Source organism: Sebastes fasciatus, chromosome 19, assembly GCF_043250625.1.
Source record: "Sebastes fasciatus isolate fSebFas1 chromosome 19, fSebFas1.pri, whole genome shotgun sequence".
Lineage (NCBI taxonomy): Eukaryota > Metazoa > Chordata > Actinopteri > Perciformes > Sebastidae > Sebastes > Sebastes fasciatus.
Window position 1 is genome coordinate 25163167 of NC_133813.1, and position 11888 is coordinate 25175054.

General features: G+C 37.9%; 1 protein-coding gene across 2 annotated transcripts in view; it reads left to right on the forward strand.

Moving 5' to 3' along the window:
* Positions 1 to 253: 253 nt before the first annotated feature.
* lhx3 (LIM homeobox 3) overlaps positions 254 to 11888 on the forward strand; it is a 13013-nt gene continuing 1378 nt past the window's right edge. Inside the window, exons 1-5 of one of the 2 annotated variants that reach the window (XM_074618525.1) lie at positions 254 to 471; positions 7131 to 7302; positions 7920 to 8122; positions 9949 to 10100; positions 11247 to 11418. In XM_074618525.1, the coding sequence (XP_074474626.1) occupies positions 402 to 471; positions 7131 to 7302; positions 7920 to 8122; positions 9949 to 10100; positions 11247 to 11418 (769 nt within the window). In that variant the 5' untranslated portion in view covers positions 254 to 401. Of the gene's footprint in view, positions 472 to 3898; positions 4124 to 7130; positions 7303 to 7919; positions 8123 to 9948; positions 10101 to 11246; positions 11419 to 11888 lie in introns of those variants that run through there. The other variant, XM_074618524.1, reaches the window with a different exon arrangement.

An 11888-nucleotide genomic window follows, 5' to 3' on the forward strand; every position in this document is an offset into this window, starting at 1 on the left:
GGTCGCTGCTCACAGTCAGTCAGTCAGTCAGGTCAGCTGACGCCGCTCATGGTCACACACTTTTTTCCACCGCCATCATCATCTCGAGCTTATCAACGCGGAAATCAAAGAGCAACTTGATGAATATTCAAAGTCCACGTCCTCGTTGGCTGACGACAGGAGAACAGACAGAGAGAGAGAGAAATAGAGAGAGCTCCGCGGGCGTCCTGCGTTTCAATAGTTTTCACAAATCCAGCTGCCATCGAATAATAGAGATCAACTCACCATCGAGAGGATAAACTCATCCAGGAGTAGAAGTGCGAGTTTTAATCATCCAGAGTCCATATACTCCATAGTATTGTTATAGGTTTTTCCACAGACGCGTTTCGGCCGCTTTCTTCCCATTTGGAACATCTTTGAAAATGTTGCTTGAACACCCGGGGTCAAGCTGTCAAAACACCGGGAGTTTCTCCCGATACACTTCAGGCCAAGGTAAGAGCCCATTTTAACTTATTTTTTTCACTGTGCATGTACATTATCATTTGGGTATTGGGGGAAGATATTAAGAGTGTTAATTAATTCATCGTTTCGGATTGTTAAAAAAAACTATGAATAAAAATGCCAATTAAAAGTCCAGGGTGACATCTTCAAATATCTTGTTTTGTTTGACCAACAGTCCAACACCCAAAGATGTCATTTACAATGATATAAGAGTAGCAAAAACTCCTCTCATTGGAGACGCTGGAACCAGAGAATGTTTGATAAAAAAAAATGACTGAAACGATTGATCAATTATCTAAATAGTTGTGGATTAATTTTCCGTTAATTGATGACCTGGGGTCCGTTAATGAGTTACAATTAGGCGTGAAATATATAGAGAGGATAATACAACAGATCAGCACAGCAGGACTCTTGTTTCGCTGACAAGCGTGAAATGGACCTTAAACTGCTTTTATTTTATTGTGAAAAGCAAAAAGACTTTCAACTAGGATTTTATGTTGTGGATTGGATGCGCCCAAAACAGGACATATTGTAGACATTAAAAAGTGATATACCAGTTGCAGGAAACCTTCTGTTATTCAACATACAGACTGTTTAGAGGCGCTTGTTTTGCGCTGCGTGTGGGAGAAACGTTATGAATCTGTAATGAGCATTCATTGTTGGAGAATCACACCAACAGATGTTATGCGCGTGCTGTCATTTCACACCGCCGCCTGCGGTTGTAACGGGAGCGAATAGATGGAGAGAGAGAGAGAGAGAGAGAGAGCACCGGACCGGACGACAGACAGCCTGCAGCCTCTCTGCGGCTCCACATGCGACAGACGCGGAGCTGCTCTCCATCCACCCACCGACACTAAATGCTCAACAGGTGTCACATTCCGGTCCTGACAGGTGGGACACCTGAAGTTGCAAGTAGAGGAGGTGAAGATGGAATAGTGGTCGGATTCAAAGCTTCTGGATGAAATGGTTAAATGATTAGTTGTAGCTTGTATAAATAGTGAGTGGCATCTAAAGATGGGAACTTTTTTGTTAGTTTGGCCTGTTTTTGGAATGAGATTTTGTATTTATTAAGTCTAATGCCAACATAAAACTAGATTAGATTAGATTCAACTTTATTGTCATTGCACATAGTACAAGTACAACGAAATGCACTTTTGCATCAGAGTGCAAACTAGTAAAATGCTAATTAAGACAATATATACAAATGAGGATATATGTGGTGTATATGAATAGATATATACAGATTGCAGTTAAGGTGCAAAGTATAGACATATGTTGTATTCTGATGAATAAGAGTTAAGTATAAATTTCATACTGATAAAATATTTATATATTAAAAAGAATAAATTATATATACAGGTGGAGTTATATTTATATCTATACACAGAGAGGTTATGTACATAGAGTATGCATATGGGACTAAGTGAATATATATAAGATTAATATTGGAGAATAAGATAAGATAAGATATTCCTTTATTAGTCCCACAGTGGGGAAATTTGCTATATAGAATCGATTTGATATCAACAGAGTCACAAATTGTATATATACAGGAGAGATTTGTACAGATGATAAACTACATTTTCATTTTATTTTAAATATTTGTTTTCTGTGAAATTATTGAAAATAAAACTGCCATTTTTTAATCAGGTCACACAATTGATTTAACCCGAATTTACAAATTCAGATTGACGCAAAAAATAAAAAATAAATATTAAAAAAAAGAATAAAACGAAAAACGTGAATTTATTTGCGACTTTCTCTAACTGTCTGACCATTACTCTGATGGTCATTTTATCGCTTTGTTGTCACATTACTGTCGGCCTCACCCCACACCCCCAAAAGTGAGCGATCAATATGACATAAAAATTATTATAAAGCTGAAAAGTATAAGAGGGACTCCCATGAACAGCGCACCTTTCTCTCCGAAACGTCTTTCATATACTTCTAAAACGCAGGCAAATGGGACATTGATTTTGGATTCATCAGCGTGCGCGCGGCGGCTGTGGCACTAGCCGTGATTTCCCCAGGCGCTCTTTTGTGCCAAAGATCAGTGTCAATAAAATTCATTGGGGTGTTGGCCCGATCAACATGTTATTGAACAGCAGATCTCTCCCCTAAATAAACACTTGTCTTGGAGCACTCCACACACATGAGATGGAGATTGTATGTGTGTCTGGATATGATTTTTAAAATCACTTATTTAACATCTGATAAGGTTCAATATGGTACAATAATGGTACGCATTGCTCCATAAGCAAATATATTGAATTCGTAAAAATGTTGTCCAATATTAATAACAGTAGTAGTAGTAGTAGTAGTAGTAGTAGTAATGACAATAATAATAGTGACAAACAGTATTGTTTGCAATATATTTTTATTTTCTTCCAAGTGCACCTTTCTGTAAAATAGAGCGATTATTTGAGAGAAAGAATTGTTGCTATATTATATATTTGTATAATTTTTTTATGTTCTGCTGAAAAAAATAAATGGATGAATTAAAATTTCAGCCCAAGACAATAAGGGTCTAAACAAGACTGTAGTGGGTCCGATCTCTCCTTTACGCATGGCAGTATACTGGGGTCTGAATTAAAAATGGATCGGCATGGCGAATCCTCGCTAGAAACCACTTTGGTCGATTTACATAATAAATCAACAACATACTGGTGTCGGGCTTTCTGGATTTATTTATTTATCTATTTATCTATTTATTTATTATTTATTATTTATTATTTATTATTTATTATTTATTATTTATTATTTATTATTTATTCATTTATTTATTTATCTATTTTAGGCTGTAGAGTTCGTTTTGTTTTTTTCTCAAGTGCTCAATGCATCAGTCCAATGTCCACGCGGGGATCATTAACATTTTATGTAATAAATGTTCTGCCTCTTTCGGGTTCTCACTCAGAACACTTCAGAGAATAGGACGAATTAGTTGCAGAATATCTTCTAAATACTTATACTTCAAAGAGTGGCATTTGTATGACTCTTACAAAACTGTAATGGCATTAACACCCTTTTTTTTATTTCCCTTTTATATATGATTTTGCCAAAAGAAACATATTGCCATCATATTGTTCAACGTAATGGTGAAAACATTTACGGAAATTAACTCTTCCTGGATGATGTAATTTCAGAGTTGGAGAAATTTGGATTTTTTAAAGAGGATGTGAAGAATATTTTATCTACAGCTTTTTCCTGTTATTTGGAGTAATATTACTACAATATTGTAACGCGTATTTGAGTAACGTTACGACCCAACACTGAAACTCTATTGGCTTTTTCCTCTCACCTCCCGGTTGTTCCTCTTCCGGTGTGAGCTCCTTTCGGTAGGTGATGTTAATCTATCTCCTCCGTCGCCCTGGAAACGGCGCAGCGTAATCCTGTCCAGGCTCCAACACAGAGAGGCACAAAACACTGCAAACTCCACCGCGCGCTCGTGTTCGCCATTGGGGCTCCTGATACACTACATTTTGACAACACCTGGTTTGCTGTGCACGAGAGACAGATTTGCATGAATGTGAGCGTGAATCATGAGCGATGGATGGACGCGGTGAGCGCAACTCTCCAAAAGAGACATCAGATAACACGGAGATGCTCCTCGCTCTGCTCGCGCACAGTGAGGAGCTAAGGAAAGGTAACCGGAAGACAAAATATAATACATTTATTGGTTTATATTACACACATTTGTGCGTGTATAGCATACTTTTAGTGTCTTTAAAAATAGGCCTCAAGTGTGGCTGTAATTGCAGTGTGTTGATAATGTTTCCACCATGTTGGATAAGTGTCATAATAACTGTTGGATGATGGATGATGCTGCAGCTGTGCATCCTTTTAATTTGGGGATATTGTCCTGTCGCGTTTTACAGCTGGTGAGACATTTGGTGCCATTTTCGTTGCTTCGGATCTTTTTACGCATCAGGCTTTTGACCTTTTGATTTATCTGAATGCTCGTTTAAATTTCGATATATTTCATATTTAGTGCACTGTTTTTGGAGGATACAGGTGTAACTCGGTTTTACGCACTGTTTTAATTTGGAATGTGTTTTTACGCTTTTTTTTTTAGTTTGATATAAACCTTTGTTATAAAGATTCAGAAGGGTGCACATGTTTGAGAATACAGTTTTAACCATATGTTTCTATTAACTTTTGTTGAATGGTTTGTTTATCATTCAGTCCACACTGTATTTACCACACAGGTCCATTTTGCACACTTATGAGGAGGGAGTGATCCATCGAACCTCACCTCCTCCAAAGTATTATTAATATATATATATATATATTAGATATTGTGAATTTACGCACGAGATTTCCATTAGGATTTTATTTCTAATATGCCAAAAGGGCCTTGTTAGGCGAACAATTTGCTTGGACACCTCATTGGTTTGCACCGTGAGACTACAGGCCGCAGCTTTCTAGTTTTACAGAGCGCTCATCGTTGAATTAGTGATGAGCTGGATACACCTGTTTCTCTCTCTCGACGTGGCTGGATCCCACCGACACACTAGTGCAGGGCTTCACTGGTGATGCAAGAAGAAATGGTTCATTAATTTTTCACGAATTGTCCACAACAGAACAATAGGAATGCGATTCCTTGCACGGATGGAATATGAAGTGGTTGAGCCTATTTTAATTAATTAATAAAGAGGCCAGGTGACGTTTTTCTTGGCACTTCAGTTGGTCTTATTTTTGTTTATTTCTATTTAATTTTTTTAAATCTGTCAGAAAGCTGTTGTCTTAATCCATCGTTGTTGCTTTGAGGGAACTGTTGAAATGATGGGGTTTTGTGATGTCACGTGCTGTACGTCTGTCTGAAATTGACCTTGCGTAAAAGTGGCTGCTGCTTGTTAAAGATGATTACACGTGGCAAAATAATAATCAGCTTTAACATTTGCGTGTAACATCATCAATTAACGAGCTATTAATTGCCAAGATGATGCAGTTTACACCTCATTTAGGGATTAGAAATGCATCTCATATTTTTTGTTTCTTTTAAGAATCCTTCAAACTTCGGTCTGCACAATTGGATTTATTTGGATTTATTTTATTTAGTATAATATATTGGCAGAATAAGTGTGTGAATGTCCATTTAAAATCATGGAAGTTTAAAAAGTAGCTTGGTTATCTGTTTATCGCTACAGTTTGCTCTGATATCCATATTTATTTCTAGTATAACAGGTTTTTATAAATTCAACACTTACATTTTGAAATATGACTTACTTAATGATCGATTCTTCAGTGAGAGATATAATGCTAAATATACGAGTGGTTTCAAGTCAGGTTTGACTTAAATGTATGAGAGAGCCCCTCTGGAGTCTGATTTCGAGCACATGAAACCATCCTTTCCATGCTGAGGACAAGGACAATGCTTCGACATTTAAAACGTAAAATTAAAAAAATCATATATTTCCGCCAGATGGTGATTAGGTGAATGAGTTTGGATAATGGCCTCATGTTCTTTTTTCTCGACCTCATGAAACTGAGACCGAATGTATGATAGAAACAAATGGATATAATTGGTATCAAAGTCCCTGCACAAGCACCTGTGTGGAATAATGTCATGGTGATAGAAATTATGCTTTTTTGTATATATAATGATGATAAACACACTATCCAATCACTAATAGGCCCATATACACCGAACAGCCATAACATGAGGACAGCATGGGCACCCTGACCGGTCTGCGGCTACACAACCCCCTAAGCAACAAACGGCTCCTCATTGTGTGTTCTGACTCCTTTTTATATCAGAACCAGCATTAACTTGTTCAGCAATTTGAGCAACAGCAGCTCTTCTATTGGATCCCAAAAGAGCTGCAGTTCTGGAGATGCTCTGACCCAGTCGTCTAGCCAGCACAATTTGGCCCTTTATTGTCAAAGTCGCTCACATTCTTACGCTGGCCCATTTTTTCTGCTTCCAACACAAAGTTCAAAATGTTCACTTGCTGTCTAATATATCTCCCCTATACCAGGTGCCATTGTGATGAGATAATCAATGTTAGTCACTTCACCTGTCAGTGGTCTTAATTGTTATGGCTGATTGGTGTATGTGCACGCGTCCATACGCACCCAGTCATTTCCTTACTAATTTCATTATCTTTGTTTTTAATTGTTCGTTTGTGTGTTCACGTGCAGTTATGTTTATCTGGTATTTAGTTGTTTTACTGCATTTGGGTGAGTCACTGATTCTGAGATATGTGAAACAAAAAGGCTGATGATGATGATGTAGTGAGGATGATGATGATGTAGTGATGATGAAGGGAGAAAGGGTCTTACAGGCTCCAATTGAAAATGGTATATTATTGTATAGATTGTTTTATAAAATCCTAAGATAAAAAAAAAAAATACGACCAAATAGTCAACTATTTACAATACCAAAAAATGCAAAAAGGACCAAAAAAGTGAATCATTCTTTCTAAGTATATTTACGCTGCTGATCTTTATTTCATCTACAAACTGTGACGTCTTGTCATGCATATATTAAAGTGTGTGCATTAACATATAACTATATCACATGTGCACATATTCAACACAATAAGCAGGTTGAAGTTGTGTCTTTTCTCCCACGCCATTAAACACATTTCTGACATAATACTTAATTGACTAAAAAACGTCGCGGTGATTTCCATCTGTGTCTCCTGCAGAGATCCCAGTGTGTGCCGGCTGCAGTCAACACATCGTGGACCGCTTCATCCTCAAAGTGCTGGACCGCCACTGGCACAGCAAGTGCCTGAAATGCAGCGACTGCCAGGCGCAGCTGTCGGAGAAGTGCTTCAGCAGGGGCGACAGCGTCTACTGCAAGGAGGACTTCTTCAAGTGAGTAGCTTTCAAAAAAGAAAAAAATAAATCTCAGGGGCCATTTAAAAATATATACTTAAAATTATATTAAAGGTCCCATATCGAGCTCATTTTCATGTTCATACTTGTATTTTGTGTTTCTAGTAGAACATGTTTACATGCTGTAATGTTAAAAAAAAACTTTATTTTCCTCATACTGTCTGCCTGAATATACCTGTATTTACCCTCTGTCTTAAACGCTCCGTTTTAGCGTATTTCGATGGAATTGCGTTTAGGTCCATGTGTACTTCCTGTCAGCTGATGACATTCACATACACTGCAACCAAGAATAAACTGGAACACATTTAGAAAGTTTATGTTTAAAACTGCATAAAGGGTCTAAATATTGTATATTTGTGACATCACAAATGGACAGAAGTCCAGACAGCTTGTTTCAAATGCAGAGTTTCTGAATACCGGCTGTGTGTATTTCTCTGTGGATTGAGCGTTTTGATACTTTCACAGTATTTATACAGGACTTAAGCCTGCTTTATAATAATAATAAAAAAACATGAAAATCTCACTTTTTTTTGTCCCCTTTAATGATATTTACAAAGTTATTATGTATTGATGGAAACCGTCTAATTTCCCAAAAGGAGATTCGGGACCAAATGCGCAGCGTGCCAGCAGGGCATCCCGCCCACCCAGGTGGTGAGGAGAGCGCAGGACTTCGTCTACCACCTGCACTGCTTCGCCTGCATCGTGTGCAAAAGGCAGCTGGCCACAGGTGACGAGTACTACCTGATGGAGGACAGCAGGCTGGTGTGTAAGGCCGACTACGAGACCGCCAAACAGAGAGGTGAGCGAGAGCTTCAACATTTCTAGTATTCTTGGCCTGAACTCTTTTTAGCGTTATATGATGCGTTTGTGTGCATGCAGGCTGTGTGTTTAAGTACCCGCGCTTTGAGTTGTGCGTTTGACGTGACGATGAGGTCACCCATAAACTCTGACCCACCTGCGCTAATTGCGTCGTTGCCCGCAACCCAATCGATAGCAAATGCGCGTAAAGTGGAGGCCCGGAGGCGCACACTTGCACTCTGCGGCTCCAAGGAATCAGCTTTCAATAACTCTTATTATCGCGCGTGTGTGTGTGTATGTGTGTGTGTATAAGAGAAAAATAGAGAAAACCAATCTATTATTATGTCTAATTATGTTACAGGTGCAAGAACTGTTCAGCTATAATAACAGCCATGCATAATAATGATTTAAATATCTAAATGTTTTAAATGAAAAATGCAATTGAGTTAAATGACAAAGGCATGTATTGTTTATTAGTATTTTCTTGAAACTGCTTTTATTCGTGCAAATTATAGGTAGTCAGCAGCAACTGTAAGTCTGGACATAAACAGAGAGTTTTTGTATAATATAATAAAAAAATAAAATTGCATTATTACAATTTCAAGCCAGATCATTGAAAATACATCAGGACAATAATATTTTACAATAATATTTTGTTAATATCTGTAATAATTGTTCAAAGTTTGGCCTGTTTGGTCATCAAAGTGTACATACAGTATATATTGGAGATCATTTTCTTAAAGGGATATCACACAAATATTTAAACATATAGTGTTAAACATATAGTGTTAAACATATAGAAATACGTAAATTAAGCCATATTATCAAAATATATTATTACCAAAAACATAATTCATAGAGACAGTCTAGTAATATCTGATAATTTGTTGTTCAATAACAGGAAATTATTAACAATCATATGAGTTTTCACAACTAGACTGTTATTATTGCTGTTTACCAGCTGACGTATGTGTATTGATTTGAAATAGTTGATTTGCAGTAAACATACTTTGATATGTCTTGTCTGAAAATAGTTAATAACATTTTAGATTTCCCCCCCAACACGGTTTAGATACCCTGATTATATCACACTAACTTCCCAGCATGCTCCGCTCCTGCTATAAGGGCAAGACTGGAGCATGGTCCAGTTTTATCTCCCCATCTGTTTGTTTGAATTTACTGCCTCGACACCAAGTGTTGATTTACGCGGCGAGTTAACGCAAGTTTTCACTAAAAACACACACGTTTATTTTGCTAATGAGAGGGCGCAATTACTTGGGTGGCATCCATTTGGATGATGGTTGTGTATTTTTGCTGTGCTGGCCAACAGATGTGCAGGCATGATGCAATTATGCACAGGATGCCAGATTTTTAGTTTATAGGCGGAGGAGAATTTATCCATTTATGGTAAATTAGAAAGTTGTATATTATACAAGCTTGTTTTATGCTATCAGTTGAATGGGTTTTTCTATCAAAGATTTTTCATGTTACTGACCCAAAATACATGCACAAAAAGGGACACTATTGTTGATAGTAACATTTTTAATATAATTAATATATATATATTTCTGTATTATAGTGTTAGAGACAGCAATGAATTGAAAATCTGTACAAGTATAATAGCAGCCAGATGGAATTATTAGATTAATACATTTACTGTTCATCCTCTAATTTGTCTTATTTCTTGTTAATTTAATTATTGCAAAATGTAACCGTTTTTCTTGACACTTCAGGCCTGGAACCTTTAAGGGGAAAAAAAGACAGCTATGAGGCAGAATAACTGCCCAGCTATGGCTTACATTGTGTTGTCCATTAAATTTTTTTTAGAAGCAGACTCAACTGCAAAAAGGCCACGAACAACCATCACTGCTAAACAGCTGGAAACGCTGAAGAACGCCTACAATAACTCTCCCAAACCTGCCCGCCACGTCCGGGAGCAGCTCTCATCAGAGACGGGCCTGGATATGCGGGTTGTGCAGGTATATTATTATCCATTAAGGGCTATTCCATTAGTGTCCTGACTTCATTATCGAGGGACAATTGTGGCTGAACTGGCACGGGTCTACTGTACGAATAAGTGTGTGTGCTGGGGGGGGGGGGGGGGGGATTTATGGCTAGATGGAGTGAAATGAAGTCCACATGAAAGTCAGCATGGTTTAAGTGCACACTCGTTAACAATGCTAAGAGGGGCCCCTCGCATATTGTCTGCTGCCAAGGAGCCTCACGCTGGTTGCTAGGTGGTGTTGGTCATATATATTGTTTTATTTGCAAGGACAAAAGTAGAGACGGAAGCCACTAAAATGCTCCTCATTATTCAGTGAAAGGGAAGGGGTGAAGAGGGCTCTCTCAGGGCGGAATATCATTAAGGAGAATGTAAAACTGCTTTTTGTGCTTGTGACTGAAATGAATTAGGTTTTTTTTGCATAAAGATTAATAAGAAATGTGGCATATTTGTATCATATTTCAAGCAGTGAGGTTATAGGCAGTTGAAATTTATGATGTTTATGATGTGTTTGTGTTTTCTCCAAGTGAAAATTTATAGATCAGATCAAAAGTGTGAAAAGTTTGAATAATTTAAACCAGTGGCACGCTAACCTGTCTGCTCCCCCTGGACGAGGACAACTTGTAGCTGTCGAGAAGTTAATTAAATGTGTGATAAATCTGGCATGGAGGGACGCTGGTCCCAGGATTACTGTTCAGTGTCACTGGTTCAGTCTCAACACTTGAACTCACAAAGGTGTGAAGCCGTGTCCAGACAGTCCTTGAACTTTAATTTAGTTTTAATGCTTTTTGAAGCATAATATGTGCATCAAGCAAAGAGCAGAGAACTGTGGATGTAGAGGACTTTGTAAAAGACATAGTTGGTTATTTGTATATGGTTCCTCAAGACTGAGAGGAATATATAAATTAGGTGAATAAATATGCTAGTATTTTGTTTAATTTTGCTGCAACTGTCTCAAAGGTGTACTTATCAGTGATTTCAATAAAGAACAAGTTAAGGCGACAAACATTTTTTATTTTACACTGAAGCCTAATTTCTCTCATTGTGCTTAACAGTCAAATGTATTTCTAATAAGTCACCAAACCCATTACCAAACAAGACATCTTGTCTTTTTACCCTCCAGGTTTGGTTTCAGAACAGGAGAGCTAAAGAGAAAAGGCTGAAGAAAGACGCCGGTCGGCAGAGATGGGGGCAGTACTTCCGCAACATGAAGAGGTCGCGAGGAAGCTCCAAATCCGACAAGGACAGCATCCAGGAGGAGGGCATGGACAGCGACGCTGAGGTGTCCTTCACAGGTACAGAGTCAACCACGCAAAAATGAATGAGTACTTTTCACAGGACACATTTTGACTAGACATAGAAGGAAAAGCACAGGTTTGATTCAAGTGTCCCAGTAAACCATGACACAGACTGTGAGCCGGCATGCACAATACCAGGACCCTGAAAGTGAAGCAGCTAAATGGAATTCAGCCATCTTTATATTATTTATATATATATATAAACAACATATTTTCATACAATGGTGCGAATGATATCTTACGAAAAGTTATTCCTCATTTTTCGTACGTTTTCCTACGAATGTCTAGCGTCAATTTCTGTCCAGTCTTTTTTTAAATAAACTTCCATCTCCACAGGAAACAACTTGGTTAGGTTTAGGCAACAAAACTACTTAGTTAGGTTTAGGAAAAGATTGTGGTTAAGTTACGCCACACCGGAAGTGGCGTAACTTAAATACGGACGTTCCATGACAAAAACTACTTGGTTA